Raw genomic sequence first — 19,681 nt, 5'->3', positions numbered from 1 at the left:
TAGAAACAGAGCGGTAGGCACTCAGCACAGGCACGATGCCAACAGTGTTCTTCTGAGCCTCCTGCGACTTCTGAGGAATCCCCAAAAGCTGCCACAAGGCCAGGACTTTCAGAAAACGGCAACTGAGCAAGATGTACACTAAGAACCGTGATTAATTTGCTGCAACCCAGGCTTTCCCTGTATTTTTTTTCCCCCTGCTTTTTCTTGTATCCCTTAAGTAAAATAAATGGCCCTTTTATCGGACAGAAGGGTGAAGAGAACAGCAGCAAGGGGTCTTGAGAGCCACAGTTCCTGTTTATTGATCCAAAGATTCCAAATCCAGCCTCAGGGCTTCCTCCACAGGACCCTTCTGCTAGGGCTGCACCCAGAGCAGGACTGAGATGAAACATTCCCATGCTCCCAAGGCACAGTGCTGTGCTCAAGTCTCTTGAGCATCTCTGCACTGGTTCTCTGCATCTAAAAAAGCCACAGTATTTGCTCACGTCAAACAGTAACAAATAGGAAAGCATTTATGATACTTATGTAATAAAGCAATTTACAAACTAACAATGCAATTTACCTGTGTTTGATGTAGCAGATAAAAAAAAAAAAAAAGAAATAGAAAAAAGAAAAAAGAGCAGCCTAAAGCTTGCTAATTTTCAGTGGATTACAAGAAATGCCTTGATGAAAGGCATAGCATGACTGTCAAATAAAATACCATTTTGCCAGTGCTGGATTCAGATAGCTAAGTCCAAATCCTGCAGTGAGCTCTGCTGTGTATTGCTTAAGAAGTTTCCACACAGTCTGTGCTGTAAAAACTGGTAACATTTATCAATAGCAATAAAGTATAAAAGCTCTACAAAGTATACATTCCCTACTGCCATGAATAATCTAATGAATTCACTGAGCTCTATGGAAAACCTTGGCATGTTTGTTCAGACTCACTCACATGAAGTGCATATAGTCATAAGTATTCATCACATTGAGTTTTATTTGTTTATGAAACAAACTTAAGTTGAAATGCAGCATGTTGCCCTCCATCTGAAGAAATATATATTTTGCTACTATTGGATCTGACAGATTTTTGCATAGAAAACTCTCTTATTAAATGTAACCTTCAGTCACAGAAATGGGAATTACTACCAAAAAAAAAGTAAACTGATATCTTTTTGTCTGATTGTTATTTTTTTTTTAAATATAATTATGCTGGTTCCCACAGTTAATCTATGACTAAGCTAATAATACTCTCACTGTTCTTTCTGACATGATGAAAGGATTTTTTTACAAACTTTTCAAAGTGGAGAAACTCAACAGAAGAAAAACTCTTGAGACACAACGGTTTATTATGGGACATGTTCTTCAGCTGGATAAATTGAAGGAGTGGCACTTTTGTAATAAAACTCCAGATCATATGCCTCCAGCAAGGAACAGATTAAAAGAAAAGCAAACAGAACTGTCACATCTGAGCCATCACCCATTGCCTTGGCTCTTTCCAATTATCAGCGTTTCCAAAAGCAGTTATTCCACTTCTGAACTGTTTTTCTGAAAACTTTTTATAAATTAAAATTGAATTTTGAAAAGGTAATCTTTAAATAGGTTTCACTTGAAAACATTAGCATTATTGTATCACAACAGCATGTACTGAATTATAGGCAGAAAATATGCGCATTTCCTTTTATGTAACTGAAGTTATGCCTGTATATAATTTAAACATTCTATATAAAGCATTTCCCATTGTATATTTTTAGAATATACAGTATTTACATTCTTAGATAATAATATTTGATAGCGTATTTATGTTTTACATTTCTATTTGTATGTATACTTCATCCATATCCAGATCCTTCTGAAAGGAGATTTAATGCTGGAAAGACTTTTTTCTGCATTTAATCAGGGCTTAGTATAACTGCTAGTGTTTTGGAACACGGAAATTTCAAATTTTATTTTAGAATCAACAGCAGCTAATTTAAAAGCACAAACACTTTTTCTAGTGTAATACAGCCATAGTAATTTAGACAGACATTTCTGTATATTTTTATTTTCTTCATAGAAGACAAAGCTTGTGAGGTGACAGTTTGTGGATGACACCACGTTATTCAGATAACGGGAAGAAGGCTGACCAAAAAACTGCAGAAAGGCATTATGGAACTGAGTAACAGCAGAATTTGCTAGTCGGTAAAGTCCAGTGTAAATGAATGTCAATGAATATGCACAGGGAAAAAAAAATCTTAATTGTACATGGTGAATAACAAATTTTGAAGTGATTATAATTCAAGAAAAAGATCTCAGAGTTATGACAGACATTTCCACATAGAACAGCTTTCGTATTTACTGAATAGAGCTGGAGGGGATCACAAAAGCTGCCTAGGGAAGGTCGGGAAGGACTGACTGTTATCTTTTCCAGTTCAAGGGCTGGTGACATCAAGCGAAGCTATGGGAATCAGGTTCCAAATTAAAAAAAAGTAGAAGGTGCAGGTTCTTCAGACAACAGCTATTTGAGCTCTGGAACTACTTGCCAAAGGATGTTGTGAACAATGAAACTTTAAATGGGTCAATGGGAGACTGAGCAAATTTATGCAAGAGGGATCAGCTTTATTTCCTTATACTTGTTTAAACACTTCTTAATTCATCATTGTTTGTAGTCTGTCTTTATTTTGCCAGACCATGACTTTCCTCGAGACATTCTCGTAAGTGCCAAACAGTTTATTTCCAAGCAGAAGACTGACGAGTGGCATGCTAAATTACCATTTCTCTCTGTAACTGTGCTTCACAATACTGCCTGGAAGAGAGACACTGATAGCTGTTGAATGCTAGCTGTAAGATAGCAAGGCGTGCGCGATTTGCGCGCACCCGCCCTTCCAGCAAACCCTTCCCGCCCCTCCCCTCACAGCGCTAGGGCGTGACTCTCACTTGCGGGATGCAGCCAGCGTGGCCTGCGATTGGCTCGTAGCGCAGCGAGCAGATCACGTGACGGGGGAGGGGCGAGGCGCGGTGCTTATAGGCGCGGGCCGACGGAGAAGGGGGCAGCTTGTTGAGTGTTACGTTGGTGCTGCTGAGTCTTGCGTGCAGGCGCCTAGTGGTAAGTGGGAGCACCGTGCCGCTGGGGAAGGGCGGGGCTGAAGGGCTCCACGCTCTGCGTTTGGAGCTTGGCGGGCTCCGGGCGCGCCTCCCCATTGGCTGCGCGGCGGAGGAGGTGGGGCTCCGTCTCCCGCCATTTTGGGCGTGCGTTACTTCAGGTAGGGAGATGGGGTCTGTCTGAGGGGTGTCTCGGCTGCTGCTGTTCGGGCTGCTGTGGGAAGGCTCCGCAGCTGCCGGGCTCGTGGTGGCCTCTGGTATCGTGCTGGTGCAGGGCTAAAGCGCGGGTGGAGCGCTGGGCTGAAGTAGCTTACCAACCGCGTGACTTGTGGCCGAGTTCTTAGTGCTGCTGTAAGAACTTGCAAAGTGGGATTGTGATACTCTGTCTTTAGCTGTAGCCAGGCATGATAACTTCTCGATTTTTTTTTTTATCCTGCAGTGATCTGATGAATTCCAAAATGAAACAAAGCCTGAATGTAGAGAACTCGTCTGGATCTCTGCAGGTATGAACTCTGAGGTTGTTGCTGCTAGAATGCAGGAGAAGGTAAAGAGCAGAAAATACAAGGTGCAACTGGGCAAGTCCTGCCTTTTGAATAACCTTGATATATTTGAAGGCGTGCACTGAGATGTCTTGGAAATGTCCTGTTAGAGACACAAACTGCATATCCACTTGAGGAATGCAGTGTGCTCCCACTTGACTTGATTCTGTTGGCTTGGGTACAGTGCTGCTCTGCTTGAGCTTATGTACTTACGAGTGCTCTTCTTCCTTGCATAGCAAGGATTTATTAGCTTAAGACTGACATAGCTCCCTGTCTTAGGGTTTCTAGACGCTGCTGGCCTGCTGCAGTTCAGTTACTGGATTGGTCTGGGTGGTAGGGCTCTGCAGAGTGGCTTCTGTCATGGGGGTGATCTTACAGGTGAAGCCATCTCGGTTTGAGCATACTATAATTGTAGTATGTCTGGAGGCTTTATTGCTAAAGCCACCTTTATTGCCTTGAGACTGATGGGAAAAGCTTAAAAGGCTCTTTTTTAAAGAGAGAGCTGTTTAGAAGTTACCCAAGGTTATACTGAACTTATTTCCTTTTTAGTTCTATATATACTTCTTAATATAGACCTTAACTGGAATTGTAAAAAGTGACATAATATAGTCTAAGAGCACTCAGGAGAGATTGATTACAACAAGAATTTATCAATGAAAATGGTCTTTAGGTCTGCCTTTTTTGCACTTTCAAATGCTTGTGATGACTTAAGTCAAGTATTAGTCAATAGTTCCTTGGCAGAGCATACTGAACTCTGATCCTCAATAGCAGCAAGTAGTGTCCGACACAGCGTGATTCCCGTTCCCACAGTGGTTAGTGTTTGTCCTGCAGTTCAACAGCAGGGTAATTGGTGGCACAAACTACCGTGGGAAAGGCGAGCTCCTGTCATATGAAGCACAGTGTGGATCAGTGACTTTCTCACGCTGGTGTGGCATTGTATTCTGGCTGTTTTTGCTTGGTTGTCTGCCATTGTTTGCTGTCTCATGGTGGCCATGTAACCAACCCAATCGGAGAGCATTAATGCAGGAAACAGGTATTTATGCATGACAAGAAAAGTGATAAACATACTGTTTATGCAAAACAATAGCTGTCTGGACCCGAGCAAAGAAGCCATAGTTTCACTCTGGATAATTGAAGCAACACAGTTCTATAAATGAATACCACTTATGTGTTCATAAGCAATAAAACCACCAATAAAGCAATGTGACTTTGGTAAATAAACTTGCAATTGCAGCCTATTTGTTTCTGTTCCCCTGGTGTTTAATACTGCTGTTGTCAAATGTGGCTTTGGGAGCTTTAGCTGTAGCATGTGCACCACTGCATTTCAACTGGCCTTGAAATGTAGTCAAAATATTTCTGCCTGATGGCCTGTTCAAGCTCTGTTAAGAAGACTGAGGGTAGAAACTGAGCTTGACTTGATAAGATTATCTCTATTGTAAATGACTATATTCCCTTCTTTGCACAAAGTTTAATATACGCTCAAGTATCTTCTCTTCTTGAAGAGGTGAACCATCCATTATACTAATGGAAGCATGGCAAACTTGAGTTTCAGTTTAGGTAAGTGTGGCAACTCTTTAAAGCAATGTTTGGTTGTTTTTCTTTTTTTAGAAGTACTTCACAGACACTGCATGCAGTGCTGCCCCAAGACGGACTCTTAAGATGATCCAGCCTTCAGCAAAAGGTTGCCTGGTTGGAAGGTGTAGTGAGGTATGAGGACCCCTGTAGCTGTGTAATTATTTCTAATTGTACTGAAATACTTTTGAGCTTTAACTGAAAAAGCATATGATCCACTAATTAGTGGCATAATCTAAGCTTACTATTTAGTAATAAACAATATTTAAAATGAGTAATTTTAGGGTACTTCAGGAAAACACTTGGAAATGCTCTTATATTAAATTTTTCTATGAAGGGTGCTGTCTATAAGCTTGAAATACATGAAGAAATTGGAGGTGGTAGTCTTACTTGGAGTCCTGGACAAGCTTGGACTTGCAAGCTTATAGGTTTTTATTTTTTTTAATATATTTAAATGTTGCTCTGAGGTTAAGCCTGCCTGTGTCTTATGCAGAAGAAATCTTCAGTCAAGAGGAAACTCTGGAATAACAGGTTTACGTCCTCAACTTGTAAAGCTGAGGTATCTGTGGACAAAGAGCAAGAAAATGAGAATACAGATGATGCCATTCAAGCAGTAGATCTCATAAAAAGTATGTGGTATTCTAGAAATATTTTCTTGCTCTTAAAATGCTGTCCTTCTACTGAGATATAATTTGAAGCATGGTGGTTTTGTGACTTAGATAAGTGTTTTTATACAATGTTTAGTGGGAGTTGATGATACTTTCCCTCTGTAGTATGCTAAATACAGTATAGCTATCTGCTTTTATAGAGTGGCTCCCAATACTTGTTAATGTGAACTCTGTGTGCAGTGTTAAGAGATCTGTTAGTTCTTCAGCTTGTCTACAGGCTTCCAAGTGACTAAGCTGAAATGAAGGTCTGTTTTAGTGTAGGGTGCTGATGGTGAAGCTCCTAGGTTTCTCAGGACTAACTATAAAATATCACGAGTTTAGTGGGAGTCTGTTCATGTTCAGCATGGACAGTGACTCAGGAGTAAGACTTCTGTCTTGCACATGCTGTAATGTTTGAGGCAGCTTCTAGAAGACTCAGCCTGTATAGCCACTAATACAGTGTGGGATCTTCTGTGAACTTGTTTCTCATTGTAAATTTACTACTAGTGTGTGGGGAAAACACTACACAGCTCTTACTGTTGCAGTATATGGAATGCTTGTAATGCAACTTAGGTACTTTAAGGTGATTTCCAGAGTTCAGTCCTAGCTTGGACTTACTGTAGCTTCTTACTTTAGAAAGTCCTTCATCTCAATATTGGAAAGAAGTGGCTGAAGAAAGGAGGAAGGCTCTGTATGAAGTGCTTCAAGAAAATGAAAAGGTAGCTAGTGAAAGCTAACTAACTTTTGTACCGCTTGCTATTGTTCCTCTGTTTTAACACTTTGTTTTGTTGAATTCAGTTGCACAAAGAGATTGAACAAAAAGATGGCGAAATTGCCCGCCTGAAGGAGGAAAACAAGGAGCTAATGTCACTGGCTGAACATGTGCATTATTTGACCGGCATGATTGAGGTACTTAAAAGTAGCATTGTAGAATGAAATATGAGAAATCTGCAAGGGTGTTCTTAACAAATCATGACTTCATTTGTGTTCTCATATAGCTTTAGATTACTGTCTGAGCTGCTTCCCACGGGGAATGAGTTCTTTCCAGCTTAGACCCCACTTGGATAAGAACCTGTGGCAGTACCAAAAGTACTCAGGAGATATGTTCTCCGAAAGGAAGATTCAATTTGTTTTTTCACAAGAACAGGCTGTGTGTGTTAGAGATGGTGACATATGAAGGAAGAGTTCATTTGCACTTCACTGGGATGACTGAAATTTTTTTTGCCACTTTGTGGCCCAAGAAAAGCCTAATGTACAAAGTGTGCTTGGTAGTATAGATGCTAGTATTGCCAAGCTCAATAAGAATTTAAAAGTATGCTGGATCAGCAGAAGGTTATCAACAAAGAACTGGGAACCAGAGCTTAGTGACAGCCTTAAACTTGCAAGGGAGAGCACATCTCTGTACCTCAGGCAAATTTCTGGAAGACAACTGTTGCCTGCAAGAGCAAGGCTGATTCCATTAGCTGCTGAATATTTTTGGGAGACAATGTTTTGCACTTCTAAGTTGCACGCCTAAGATTAACTTCAGAAAGTAGCTGCTGTACTCTCCTTCTGAGAGAGTTCCCTGGGGACTGGTAGGCTTGCTGCTGAATCTCTAGAAGCAGGAATAGCTTGCCTTTAACAGCCTGGGAACTGTAGCAAATATGCAGCCATGAAACATGGATGTACAAATGATTATCTAGTTGGTTAGTGTCTGAATTGAGCTCTCTTCTGAGATGAGAAGCTGGGTGCCTGGCAGGCTACTTCAGTTATCTGATTGGACTGGAGGAGTTGATCAAGTTTACTTCTTTCTTGAAGATTACTGTGAAATTCATTAAGTTGTTTCAGTTAGCGTGATTATTTAGATCAGTCTTAAGACTCCACTGACTTGTCCCACCTGATATGTTTGTTATTCAGGGAGTGCTGCTTGTTACTGATGAACTCCATGCAGAAATAATCACTTGAAATAATGTTAAAGCATTTTTTCACTTGAAAAGATGTTTACGTATTTCTGAGAAATAATGTATACAAACAGCATCTGCTTGAAGATAACTTGTTGAATCTAGTATGCAGTATTTTACTGGTTACTAAATTGATTTCAGACTATCTTACTGGTTATTAAATTCATACTGTCTCCTGCATTTTTCTAGAGGCTAACAGGGCAAGAATCTGACAATCTTGAGACACTGGAAAGTCTGGCTTTAGATGAATCCAACCAAGAAAATGAAGAATTTAACATCGGAGGTGATGCAAGCAGCACTTCTTCAGAAGGGCCATCACAAGTATCATGCCACTTAAGGAAGAGTGTATCAGATCTTGCTTCAAGTGAAGGAAATTACTGACAACTGTGACCTTAACTAGGCTTATGTATGTGGGTTCTTTTAATTGCAGTCTTCCCCTTGAAAGGATATACTAAATCTTCTCAGGTATAGAAACTCTTGTGGAAGCAGGACAGTGGCTTTTAACTGGGATTATGTAGCAGGGAGTATCTTTATACTGCCTGTAAAACTTACTACAGGCTGCAGTTAGTTGCTTGTTTAAAATGCAAATACTATGTATTTCAAACTGTTGTGTAAATATCAGATGGTCTGACATGATGTGTGAGAATTGAGAAATAAATTTTTGCCTTACCAAAGTAGTGTCTTGTCTGAGTTGAGGAATGGCTAGTTCTAAGCTCCAAGAGTCAGTTGTGACTACTGTAGAGGGATGTTCTCAGTGTTTTTAGGATGACTGCTAGGGCACTCTTGAACTTCGATTTTTCTAGAGTTCTGGAGAACAGAATGGTGTGAGATGATAGAGGAAAAAGAAAAGTGAAAAAACTTGAGTGCTGGTGGTGAGACTTCAGGAAACTTTAATGAGTGATAAGGCTTGAGACTGACAAAGCAACCTCAACCTCAGGATCAATCTTCTTCCATCATTGCCTCTGTCTTTTAAAGGAGCCTTTCCCAAGATGTGTGGGCAAAAGCTTAAGTAGAAGATAATAGTTTTTTTTTAAATTAAATTTGTTGACTTAAAGAATAGCACGGTTGGAAGGGACCTACAGAGACAAGTCCAGCTGCCTGATAGTTTTAAGGACTAACCAAAAGCTTAAAGTACATCACTGAGGGCATTGTCAAAATTCCTCTTGAGCCTCAGACAGCCATGGTGTTAACCACCTTCTAGGAAGCCCGTTCCAGTGTTCCACCAGCCTCACAGTAAAGAATGTTTTATTAATGTCCAGTCTGAACCTCCCCTGCCTGTTCTGTCACTGGTGATCAGGGAGCACAGCTTGACACCTCAGTTTCCTCTCCTCAAGTGGCCACTCACTCCTCCAGACTGAACAACCCAAGTGTCAACCTCAGCCTCTCCTTGCAAGATGCAGCTTTCCTTTCAGCCCTATTACAAGCTTTGCCATCCTTTGAGAGACCTTATCTTCTCTTTTATATTGTGGGGCCCAGAAGTGCACCAATGCAAGTACAGCAAGAGAATTGCCTCTATTGACTATTGGGCTATTCTATTGATAGAAACAAAGTAGCTGTGCTTTAGAGCTGTTCCAAAAGAAAACTTGCTGTCTATTTTCAAAGTACTGTTCTTGGTATTTACTAAGGGATGAGGCAATATGTTTGCTTAGTATTTACAAATGTTTCTCTTGTAAGCACTTCAATGTCTTGAACTAAAGGTACGCTTGAACTAAAGGTATGCTTTCAAAAACTTTTGAGGACCTTATCTGGTAGCCATGTAGGGGAAATAAGTGCTTGCTGCTCCAAGTGCTGAGGTGTAAGGGAGGGCAGTGCGAGCTTTCTAGTCCTGGGTGAACTCTCAGCAGTTATTTGGTAAGGGTCTTCCCCAGACAGACTCTAAAAGAAGGTGGTGGCAATTGCAATACCTTGTGAAGAGCTTAATGCTGAGTGAAATGCTACATCCCTGAAATAATCAGGGATTCTGGTTAATGGGTTTCTATCCAGCCTTGCCAAAATGGGTGCTTCAGGGCATGCATGAACACCTGTGGAGCTATCAGATTGGCATCTTTAGATTTCTTCTGTATATTTTTGTTTCCATATGGGTGTCAGTTAACACCTGTTTCACAACAGATTTAAATATGGGAATGTTGGAATCGTTGCAGGAATTCTGGCTTCCATTTAGTTTTGAATCTGGTAAGCAGAGTAAGGCATCGTATTTTCCTGGGAATGTAGTAAACAAAAGATTACACCTTTCAGTTGTGCTCAGAGGACTAAACATAATCCTTTCCATCACAGGTGTTTCCTTTAACTTGTAATGATGCTCTACTTAACAAAATTAAACAACAACAACAAAAAAAAACCAGCTTGGATACTGGAAAGCTGTTTTGTAGAGTAATCACAATTTTCTAGGGAGATGGAGAATACATTCAAGTGACTTTATGGCTTGGATTCTAAGATAGCGAGGGTTTTTCATGCCAAAGTAGTTAAGCAGTAGTAACTGAGGAAGCAGACAGTTTTAACTTTTCATAGCAGACCTTTTATGCAGTGGAATTGAATTTATTCATAGTTTATAACTGTTCTTTGGTGGTGCTGTTATTTTCAACATCTGGAGTAGTTTACATTTTCTCAGAGCCAAAGCAGGCTATAAAGATCTCTCACATAATTCCTTGGCCAGTTAGACCAATCCAATGGAGACAGCCCTTGCAACTTCTTTATCATTTTCTGGTGTTTTCTAATTGCTACAATGCAGGCTCTATTGCTTAATAAAAGAATTGTCAGAACGTAACAAACCCAGAGTCAGTATGCATCTTCTTCATCTTGCTGTTGTGTCTTTTTCGTTAAAACAGCCAAGAAGAATATTTATTAGATCTAAATTGTGTGCTGTTTTTTGATAGTTAACAAAGGGAAGACAGTCCCTTGAGTACTTGGATTCTTCCTTGTGTCGATAAGGACTTTGTGCTAAGTAAATCTTTCATGTCATTCATGTATTCTGCACACCCTGCAGCATTTGGCCCGCCTGTGATAGAAGACCTTAATTTCAGAACTACACAGAACAGTTAGTAAATACAGTATGCTTGCACCGAAAGTCTCCAATGCATACTGTGGCTTTATTAACTTCAACTAATTATCAGAGAAAATAGTTTGTTATTGAAAAAACATACTGTGTGAGACGACCAGCTGTGAGAGATGAATTATGGCTTGGAAATTGAATCTGTATGCATTCTTTGTTGCAGATGTATTGGACCTTGATCAAGTAATATCTCCTTGTCATATCAGAAATATTAATCTATAGAAGCATTGTCAGCAGCTTTGTGCTGCTGCATTCGTCGCTGTTTAAAAACGTCCTAAAATAATTGCTTCATTTCTTTTGTCCTGAAATTCATTTTTTTTTTAAACATACATGCATTAGAATTGTCCTATCTAAGTATGAGAACTTTCTATCTGCGCGTGGAAGAACTTGTCAAATGTGTAGAAGTTATGTGTGGGTTTAGAATTAAATCTGTTCCAGACATCTGACCTTTCATTTCTGTTTAAATATGTAAGGAAACTCATTTACCACTGAAATGCAGCTCTGTAACAGCTGAAAAACATCACTAAAGACAAAGACACTTCATATCCAGCTGAATTACAGAGAACATCCTGTCATGCAAAACAAAATTATCTCTTCTGGGACCTAACTACAGAAGGTGATTTCTACAAGAAGTCAAAAATGCTTTTGTGCAACCTGACCAGCGTGCTAACTCTTTTGCGTTGTACAGCCTGTGGCCACAGTTTTATCTTTCACTGACAGATCTTAAAGTTTCCCAGATGTGGGATGCAGCTACTGGGTCCTGGCGCTTCTCCACAAAGAAATGTGCATGCCTTGAGGATAGAATGTCAGGTATGTAAGGCTGAGGTGCTGGGAGTCAGGACGTGTTTCAGGAAGGAACAGCTGTGCCTGGACTAGCAGAGACAAGCAATCAGGGGGCGGAGGGGGCTCATGCGAGGAAGAACGTTTGAACTGGAAGGCAAGTTCAGCAAAAATAACCATTTTACTGTAGAAGTCCATTGTATTTAAGACAATGCACAGAGAAGTGAATTAGACCATAATAATAGCTTGGCTGGACAACTGAAATCACTTGATGTTTGGCACTGTATTGCTTACCTGACCGCCTACGGCATTGTCATGTGTTGCAGCTTACTTTGCAGCCTGTGCACAAATAACTCAACTGATCTTTTTTTTCTTTTTTTTTTTTTTTTTTTTTTTCGAGGAAGTACACTGCGTATTCATTTGCTTTTCCTTAAGAGCCATACGAGATTGTTTTCAGAACTGGATTTGAGATTTTGAGCAGAAGGTTTGAAAATCTACCAAGCCCACATGTTACTAGTGCTCTGTTCCTCCTGAGACTGAACTGCACTGTTACCAACCCTTTCTTCAGAAAAATGTTAGTGTGCATTGTTAACTTATTTTTCCATTCATGTAATAACAGCATAGTTGAGCCAATGTTAAGGGTGAGCAAATGATAAGAGAACTCTATTTTCTGCTGCTTTGTAGATCTACCAACTGAGCGTGATGAAATGTGATCGGTCGTGTTCACGTCCAAACCCCTGGGGACAATGATACCTCTGTGGTACCCTCTGGGGCACCTAAGGCAGATGAAGGGGAGCACTGTGGATCCTGTCATCAGGTAGGATTGCAAATCGGGGTCCATATGTAGGATATACAGTCCAGCAATCCTACAGACTTCTAGTTTTGAATGCTTCAAGTCAGCAATAATCAGTATTTAACAAACTGCAGCATGGAGCAAAACTACATTAGATGGCTTTTTGGAGGCATACTGGTTCCAGGAGGAGTCTCACAAATGGCAGCGTGAAGCTCTGGGCAGGTGGATTGCTGCTGCTGCAGTAGCTGGAGGCTCTAGGTGCTTTTATCTGCCAGACAGAACACAGCAATGCTAACAGCATGGTGAAAACCATGGTAGTTCACAAAAAGTGTGAGGGGCAAAAAGTAAGAACAAGCCACCAACACAAACACGGGGCAAACCTGCTTTCTGAGTGCACTTTACCTGGCAAGCTCTTCAGTCTCCACTGCTACTGAGTTATTTTGGTCCGGGAACTTTTTCCTCACATACTTTTCTGGAGTACCCTGGACCTGGTTTTAATTTGTCTTGGGTTTTGGAAGGCTTAAGTTGTTCACTTTTTCAAGAATTTGTAACACTGAGGGCAGAAACTTCTGAGATTCCTGTTTGGTTGAGTTCTTAAACTGAATGTGATCTTTTTTTTCCATATGTTATCGTGAATCATGTTAGGACAAGACTTCTTGTTTTAGGAAAAAAAGTAAACAAAACAAAGCTAATGCTCACAGTTACCTTTAGCCTTTCTACATCTGTATGCCAGGCTCAAGCTTGTCAGTCTCAGGTACTGCAATAGGAACTAAACTCCGAGTCTCAGGTTGCTGTGTATTTCCTCATTGATTCTGAGGGCACAATTTTCTCATGCCTGTTTGGTGTGAGCTGTATATGTGGCTTTTAATGATTAGAGTGATGTAGCAGATGAGCTTTACATTAACAAACTCATTTAATCCACAATGAGAAAGAAGCAGATATGCGCCATGAACTCCATTTGATACAGTACCTGTATATGCTCTCCGCAACTTTGGCTCTTTGTTCTTCAGGCACTTCTGTGTCCCTCAGGTCGGTGCAATATTCCAGAATTTTCTGAAGATGAAATGAACCAGATTCTGTTGGATGGTTCTTGATCTCATCAGGGAAAAAGTAATCAGTGAAAGCACAGTAATGGTTTTGGAGCCTCTGGAACATACTTTCTGTTAGCCTTTCTTGGTAAGTATTTTGAATGACACACAGCACTGAACTGAAACAAGAAGTAGCCAGAAATGTAGAGTGCTCGTGCTTTCTCAAAGGTAAGCTCAGCTAACATGTATCTAAGCAACAGTTCAGAATGCAGTACCTACACTCTGATGACTTCATAGCTTTTCCCCTAACAAAATCGTGTTCTGCTCCGAGATACACAAACTGTAGCCAAGCAAGCTTTTGATAGGTGTTCTGTATTACATGCAGGATCTGTTGGCAGATAGAGGAATATAAGAATATTCCTGGTTTCCTTTTAAACAGAGTGCTTCTTGCTGATGCTCTGGGATGGGAGGAGGGGTGCCCACACATAGACACTTGAAGCAAACAGAGAAAGAGTACTAAGAGGATACGGTCTTCATTCACCTTGCCTCCAAAATACCATTTTAGTTTAGAACTTGCTTTTCTTTTTTTTAATGTGCTTTTGTTCACTTTACGGAGATACAACTAAGAGCAGTCACTTTCACTATTGTTTCATTCCTCTGTTTTTCCTACCTTTCTGGTTTGTGTGCCTATTTCTGTTGCTAAAACAGCTTGCTACTTACCTTCCATTGGCCAACAGAAAAAAATGAATTTGCAGCAGTTATGTATACTAAAACATGAGCTAGTATTGTACTATTTCTATGCTGCTCAAGATCATAGAATCGTAGAATTAGCTAGGTTGGAAAAGACCTACAAGATCATCCAGTCCAACCATCCACTTACCACCAACAACCCCACTAAACCATGTCTCTCAACACAACATCTAAATGTTTCTTGAACACCTCCAGGGATGGTGACTCAACCACCTCCCTGGGCAGCCCATTCCAGCGCCTGACCACTCCTTCAGAAAAGTAGAATTTCTGAACGTCCAGCCTAAATCTCCCCTGGTGCAACTTGAGGCCATTCCCCCTCTCTCCTGTCACTAGTTACAAGAGAGAAGAGGCTGACCCCCAGCTCACTACAACCTCCCTTCAGGTAGTTATAGAGAGCGATGAGGTCTCCCCTAAGCCTCCTCTTCTCCAGACTGAACAACCCCAGCTCCCTCAGCTGCTCCTCATAAGGCCTGTGCTCCAGACCCCTCACCAGCTTCGTCGCCCTCCTCTGAACATGCTTCATGGCCTCAATGTTTTTCTTGCAGTGAGGGGCCCAAAACTGGACACAGTACTCGAGGTGGGGCCTCACCAGGGCTGAGTACAGAGGTGTAATTACTTCCCTACTCCTACTGGCAACACTATTTCTGATACAAGCCAGGATGCCATTGGCCTTCTTGGCCACCTGGGCACACTGCTGGCTCACGTTCAGCCAAGCGTCAACGAACACCCCCAGGTCCGTTTCCTCCACACAGTCTTCCAGCCACTCTGCCCCAAGCCTGTGGTGCTGCCTGGGGTTGTTGTGGCCAAAGTGCAGGACCTGGCACTTGGTCTTGTTGAACCTCATCCCATTGGCTTCAGCCCAGAGATCCAGCCTGTCCAGAGGTCTGTGTAGGGCCTTGCTACCCCCAGGCAGATCGACACTTCCTGCCTGCTTGGTGTCGTCTGCAAGATGTTGCAGTTCTGTCTGCCCTCATGCAATACTCTTTACTGTGTGTATTATTCACTTGCTTAAATGTAGGTATTTGTCAGATCTTAATGTTCTTCCAAGTCTTGACATGGATATGGCATGAAACAAAAAGTATTTTTTTGTGAGCTGGGGGTCAGCCTCTTCTCTCTTGTAACTAGTGACAGGACGTGGGGGAATGGCCTCAAGTTGCGCCAGGGGAGATTTAGGCTGGACATTAGGAAATACTAGTTTTCTGAAAGAGTGGTCAGGCGCTGGAATGGGCCGCCCAGGGTGGTGGCTGAGTCACCGACCCTGGAGGTGTTCAAGGAATGTTTAGACGTTGTGTTGAGGGACATGGTTTAGTGGGGTTATATTGGTGGTAGGTGGATGGTTGGACTGGATGATCTGGTAGGTCTTTTCCAACCTTGGTGATTCTATGGTCCTTCACTGCAGGAAATCCAGCAGGTAATTTTGCATAATTTAGCTAAACTTTAATATCATAAGATCTTGTGATGATCAGGCTTGAGAAGACAAATATTCCCTAGAAAAGACAAATATTCCCTACAAGCTTATACTGTAAGCTGCCAACTGCCAAAGGGTTTGCCCCAAATCCCTTTATGAGTAGGCAGTTCCCACTGAGCTACCTACAATAGTAGGGGGTGATTTCCATGGTAGTTTGAAGGTTATGTGAGCCTTACTTTGTAGAGGATGCTGATAGAAAAAAGGACTATACGTATGGACTGATGTGCTTAGTACTTAAAAAATAATCTTTATTATAACTTAAATGTGATAGGAAATAAATGCCACAAAACTAAAGGGGAAAAAAAAAAGCAGAAGTCAGTACAAAAGAACACCTTGAAAGAATTCAGCTGATGGGACAGGCGTGGTACAAAAACCAGAACATGGCTATTTCACCTTCTGTATAGAGTCTATGTCCCTCAGTAAACAAGTAAGCATTTTGAACTGTACAAAATGTACCTTTTTAATTAAAGGAAGAATATATATATTTATAAATATACAGATATGTACATTGTTGTAACATTCACAATAAAAAAAACACGACAAAAATCAAAACAACTTCTGCCTGCCAATGTGTTTGGCGCTCAAGGCTTCCTTTTGATGTGAATTGTTTGCAATCTTTTCTATGTAGTCTATGCAAATTTGGATACTATAATTGACATCTAAATATCATTTCATGCATAATGAACACAGTACAGGAACACTCTTCTGTTAAATTCTGTTCACCTCCTCTGTTATCTTCAGGTTCATAATCAACAGCTTGAAGCACTGTCTTTCATTCTTGCAGTGAGGGGAGCAAATGCATTCACTTCACACTGTTTATTACTGCCTCCGAGGTCTGCTTTAGTTTATTCCAGTTCTTTATTGAAATCATTCTATAGAAGCTATCCTCCACTAATTAGAGTGTATGAAATCCAATCCTGCTTGCAACTTGCAGGACAGAACGGCTTTGGGGACTTGTGCAATTAGCTGTATTCATTACTACTTCTTGGAATAAATAAATGCACTTTACCTTTTCATTTAGTTTTTCAAAACCTACATGGTTATTTGATCCCTCTCCTGAATCTCTGGATTAATGATGGTTCATTGCTGGAGGGTGAGAGAAAGGAAATAAAAGACCAGCACAGGCATTCAGAATGAGTCACTAAAGTGACACCTCCTGGGGCTTGCATCGTGCTGCTTCTGGAGGCAAAACTTGAAGAAACTCGCTCTGTATTTCATTACTGAGACAGCAAGGTGTTCTGGGCTGCTGGAGTGGTTCTGGGAGCACTGCAAGGCAGCAGGCGCTTGGTTCAGCACTGGAGGGAAAGCTGCTTTGTGGTTCTGCTCGAGTGGCCTACTCATCCATTTCAGATACACATCACGTGTCTCAAGTTTTCATGACCACTTCAAGGAAGTAAACGTAATTAATGCTCAGTAAAATACATGAAGATGCCAGATTATAAAAACTCACAGAAGTTTGTTGAGGCTGAGTAACTGCAATTACATTATTTATTAAAAATCAGTCAAGAAACTATTGTTCCTCAGCATCCGGCTGTTCCATCATAAGCTGCGCAGGGGAGCCAATAGGAACTCTTTAGCTGTGTTTAGATTTTTCTTTTCCTTAAAACATTGGTGAATTGCTACATTTTGGGACATTCCTTCCACGTCTTCATTCTACTTCCCTTGCTTAATGACAGCTCCATCCTACTTTCATGGCTGTTACACTTAGGCAGGTTCTTTCCCTAAAAAGCTGTGGCAGATTCAGTTCCACGGCGACTTCCAACTCTGACAAATTCTCGAGGGAATTTGTCCAGCTGTTCGTAGGCCAGTCTCCCATCTTCACCTGAACACAACATGTTAAAGCATCATAGCATCCTGTATCATTGCCATAACAATATTTAAACTATATTTGGATTCTCTGCTATTAGAAAGTTACCAGTAACTTCTTTCCCTCTTAAAATTTCTTACATTGTTGAAGGCATCTTCAGAAATTACTTGGAAAGTTATGCGTGCTTGTCCAACTAACTTAAGGATTACTTGGAAAAAAGAATGTTTGAACTGTTTCTTTGTTTGCCCTTGTGGGTTGCTGGTTTTATTTAGAGCAAAACAGAAGCAGCTGTGGCTTGTATGACTAGATGACAGTATCTGTACAACTGTCTCACTAAATGACCTGCAGTGCTCCAAGTCTCAGCTGCAGCTGTAATGTGCTTGAGGCAGATGATGTTTATCCACTTCTAATTTAGGCAATTTCACCCACTTCTTGCTTTCTGGCACTTTTAAGAAGTGAGTCTAACCATATCTTGAGTTCACCATTAGGAGTCAAAGAAGGTCTTTGTATATCATCTAGAAGAATGGTACAATCTCCCAGAGTTTACACAAGTGACACTGGGCTAAATATTTCAGAATCTAAGTAACAACATATCAGCAGCAGAGTGAGTTCCTGCTAAACTGGTAAATGATGAGTGTGTGTTTGATGAATGTGCATAACTAAAATTACAAATGGACATATACCCATGAGCAAAAGTTTGTGCCTGGCCTACAAGGTTGAGGACGGGCCAGAAAAATACAACTTTTTTTCAATACTGGAGCAGTGCCACTTAAGTACTGGGGTCCTGAAACTATGCAGCCACGGTTCCAGTCACAATGGCACGCAGCTAGATTACAGGTTAATGAGCAGGGCTGCTGTTGTCTCGGGGAAAAATGAAGGTCTATGCAAGATGCCTGAGGTACTGTGCAGAGGAGCCGTTGCAGGTTAGGATCTATCCAAATAAGCATATGGAGATCATTCAGCTCAAATGAAAGCTTGGTGGTGCTAATGGCACTTGCAAGTGTGATTTGTTTCAGTAAGCTGCTTATGTAGCTAGGAAGTGCAGGGTAGAGTGACAGCAGAGGATGCCCAGGAGGACAGGGTGTGACATGCTGCAGAAGGGGTGCTGGTTCTGCCTCCTCAAGGCGGAGAGGTTACGCTCCCTAGGAGAAGCAGAACACAAATGCTGTTCCTCGACATCACCTTAATAAAAGGTGTTGTACTGAATGCCTACACTTGTTTTTCAAGCATGAAGTCATTATGAAGTAGATCTCTTTTTGTCAACTTTTCCTTTGCGATTTTTTCCTTTCTGCTTCCCCCTCCAGACTCGGACAGTTCGATTTCTCTCTCTTCGGACCATTTTCATGATTTTCAGAATGAATAATTTCTAAGAACATATATTTTTAACCTGTCTTTGTGTAATTCAGGTGTTTTACGTGCATTTCTGTTCAAAAAGAAAACAAAATGCTGCTGTAAAGCAGGCAACTCACCAAGTGAGAGCAGGGTTTCAGAGGCTACTTTTCTAATCTCTTCATTGTCAGACTGGCAGAGCGTGACCAGCATTTTAATACTCTCAGTAGCCTGGAAAGTAGAAAAAAGAATCATATTAACATTGCATATTATGGTTTAATTTCAGAACAGTTTCCTTTCCCATTCACTATGCACATGGAAATACCATCTTGTGTCCTTGGTCTCATCTTAAAAGGGTTCACAAACCAAACTGTGTGACAACATGCACACCCCTCTGCTCTGTCTCACTTCACGCAGGATGACAAGAGCTCTTGCTCTACTAGCTTTGCCCAGGAGGTTGTGCAGGGGAAGCTGCTGGAGCACCCAGCTGGGAGCACTCACCTTTCTGCAGCACCAACATGAGAAACCCCATGTCTCAAGCCTCATGCGGGAGAAATTGTCACTGCTATGGATCTGTTGCATGGAATATGTTTTTTTTTGCTGTATCCAGTACCAGCTGGGTTGGCAAGCAACTGTTTTTTTCCTTTCTTTTACGGGAAGGAGTGCAGAAGTGGTACCAGAGGCAAGCTGATGATGTAGCATGGCCTAAACTTTCTCTTACCGTCTCTCTGTGCAGTGTCACAAATGAGCTATGACCTGTATCTCTTCTACTGCTGCAATCTGCATGCATTATAGCTAGTTTTATCCTATTATTATTTTCTTCCTCTCCTTTGAAACAAAGCTTCTAAACTGTTCCCAAACAAGGAGTCTGTAAAATGATGTGCGGCAATGCAAAACAAAAGCAGTACTGCTGCTGCTATTGCAA

General features: G+C 41.2%; 2 protein-coding genes across 10 annotated transcripts in view; one reads left to right on the top strand and one right to left on the bottom strand.

The window, feature by feature from the left end:
• The window catches only part of RIPOR2 (RHO family interacting cell polarization regulator 2), a 79,346-nt gene that overhangs the window by 5,668 nt on the left and 53,997 nt on the right, over positions 1 to 19,681 (bottom strand). For 3 of the 7 annotated variants that reach the window (XM_021388824.1, XM_021388816.1, XM_021388822.1), the window contains 2 exons: positions 18,897 to 18,987; positions 15,852 to 17,442 (listed from right to left, as the gene is read on the bottom strand). In XM_021388824.1, the coding sequence (XP_021244499.1) occupies positions 17,342 to 17,442; positions 18,897 to 18,987 (192 nt within the window). In that variant the 3' untranslated portion in view covers positions 15,852 to 17,341. Of the gene's footprint in view, positions 1 to 10,786; positions 13,428 to 15,851; positions 17,443 to 17,481; positions 18,570 to 18,896; positions 18,988 to 19,681 lie in introns of those variants that run through there. The other 4 variants (XM_021388820.1, XM_021388818.1, XM_021388817.1 and 1 more) reach the window with 4 other exon arrangements.
• Positions 2,929 to 8,426, top strand: GMNN (geminin, DNA replication inhibitor). Of its 3 annotated transcripts, none has more exons than XM_021388826.1 (7): positions 2,929 to 3,058; positions 3,494 to 3,557; positions 5,202 to 5,300; positions 5,659 to 5,794; positions 6,449 to 6,531; positions 6,611 to 6,721; positions 7,942 to 8,426. In XM_021388826.1, exons 2-7 carry the CDS (start codon positions 3,501 to 3,503, stop codon positions 8,131 to 8,133), a joined length of 678 nt encoding a protein of 225 aa, XP_021244501.1. In that variant the 5' UTR covers positions 2,929 to 3,058; positions 3,494 to 3,500; the 3' UTR covers positions 8,134 to 8,426. The 3 variants fall into 3 exon arrangements, with proteins under 3 accessions (XP_021244501.1, XP_021244502.1, XP_021244503.1); XM_021388827.1 differs by lacking the exon at positions 2,929 to 3,058 and adding an exon at positions 3,137 to 3,215; XM_021388828.1 differs by lacking the exon at positions 2,929 to 3,058 and adding an exon at positions 3,223 to 3,405.

This window comes from Numida meleagris, chromosome 2, assembly GCF_002078875.1.
Source record: "Numida meleagris isolate 19003 breed g44 Domestic line chromosome 2, NumMel1.0, whole genome shotgun sequence".
Classification (NCBI taxonomy): domain Eukaryota; kingdom Metazoa; phylum Chordata; class Aves; order Galliformes; family Numididae; genus Numida; species Numida meleagris.
Note: the sequence above shows the minus strand (reverse complement) of the source record. Positions and strands in the feature narration are given on the sequence as shown.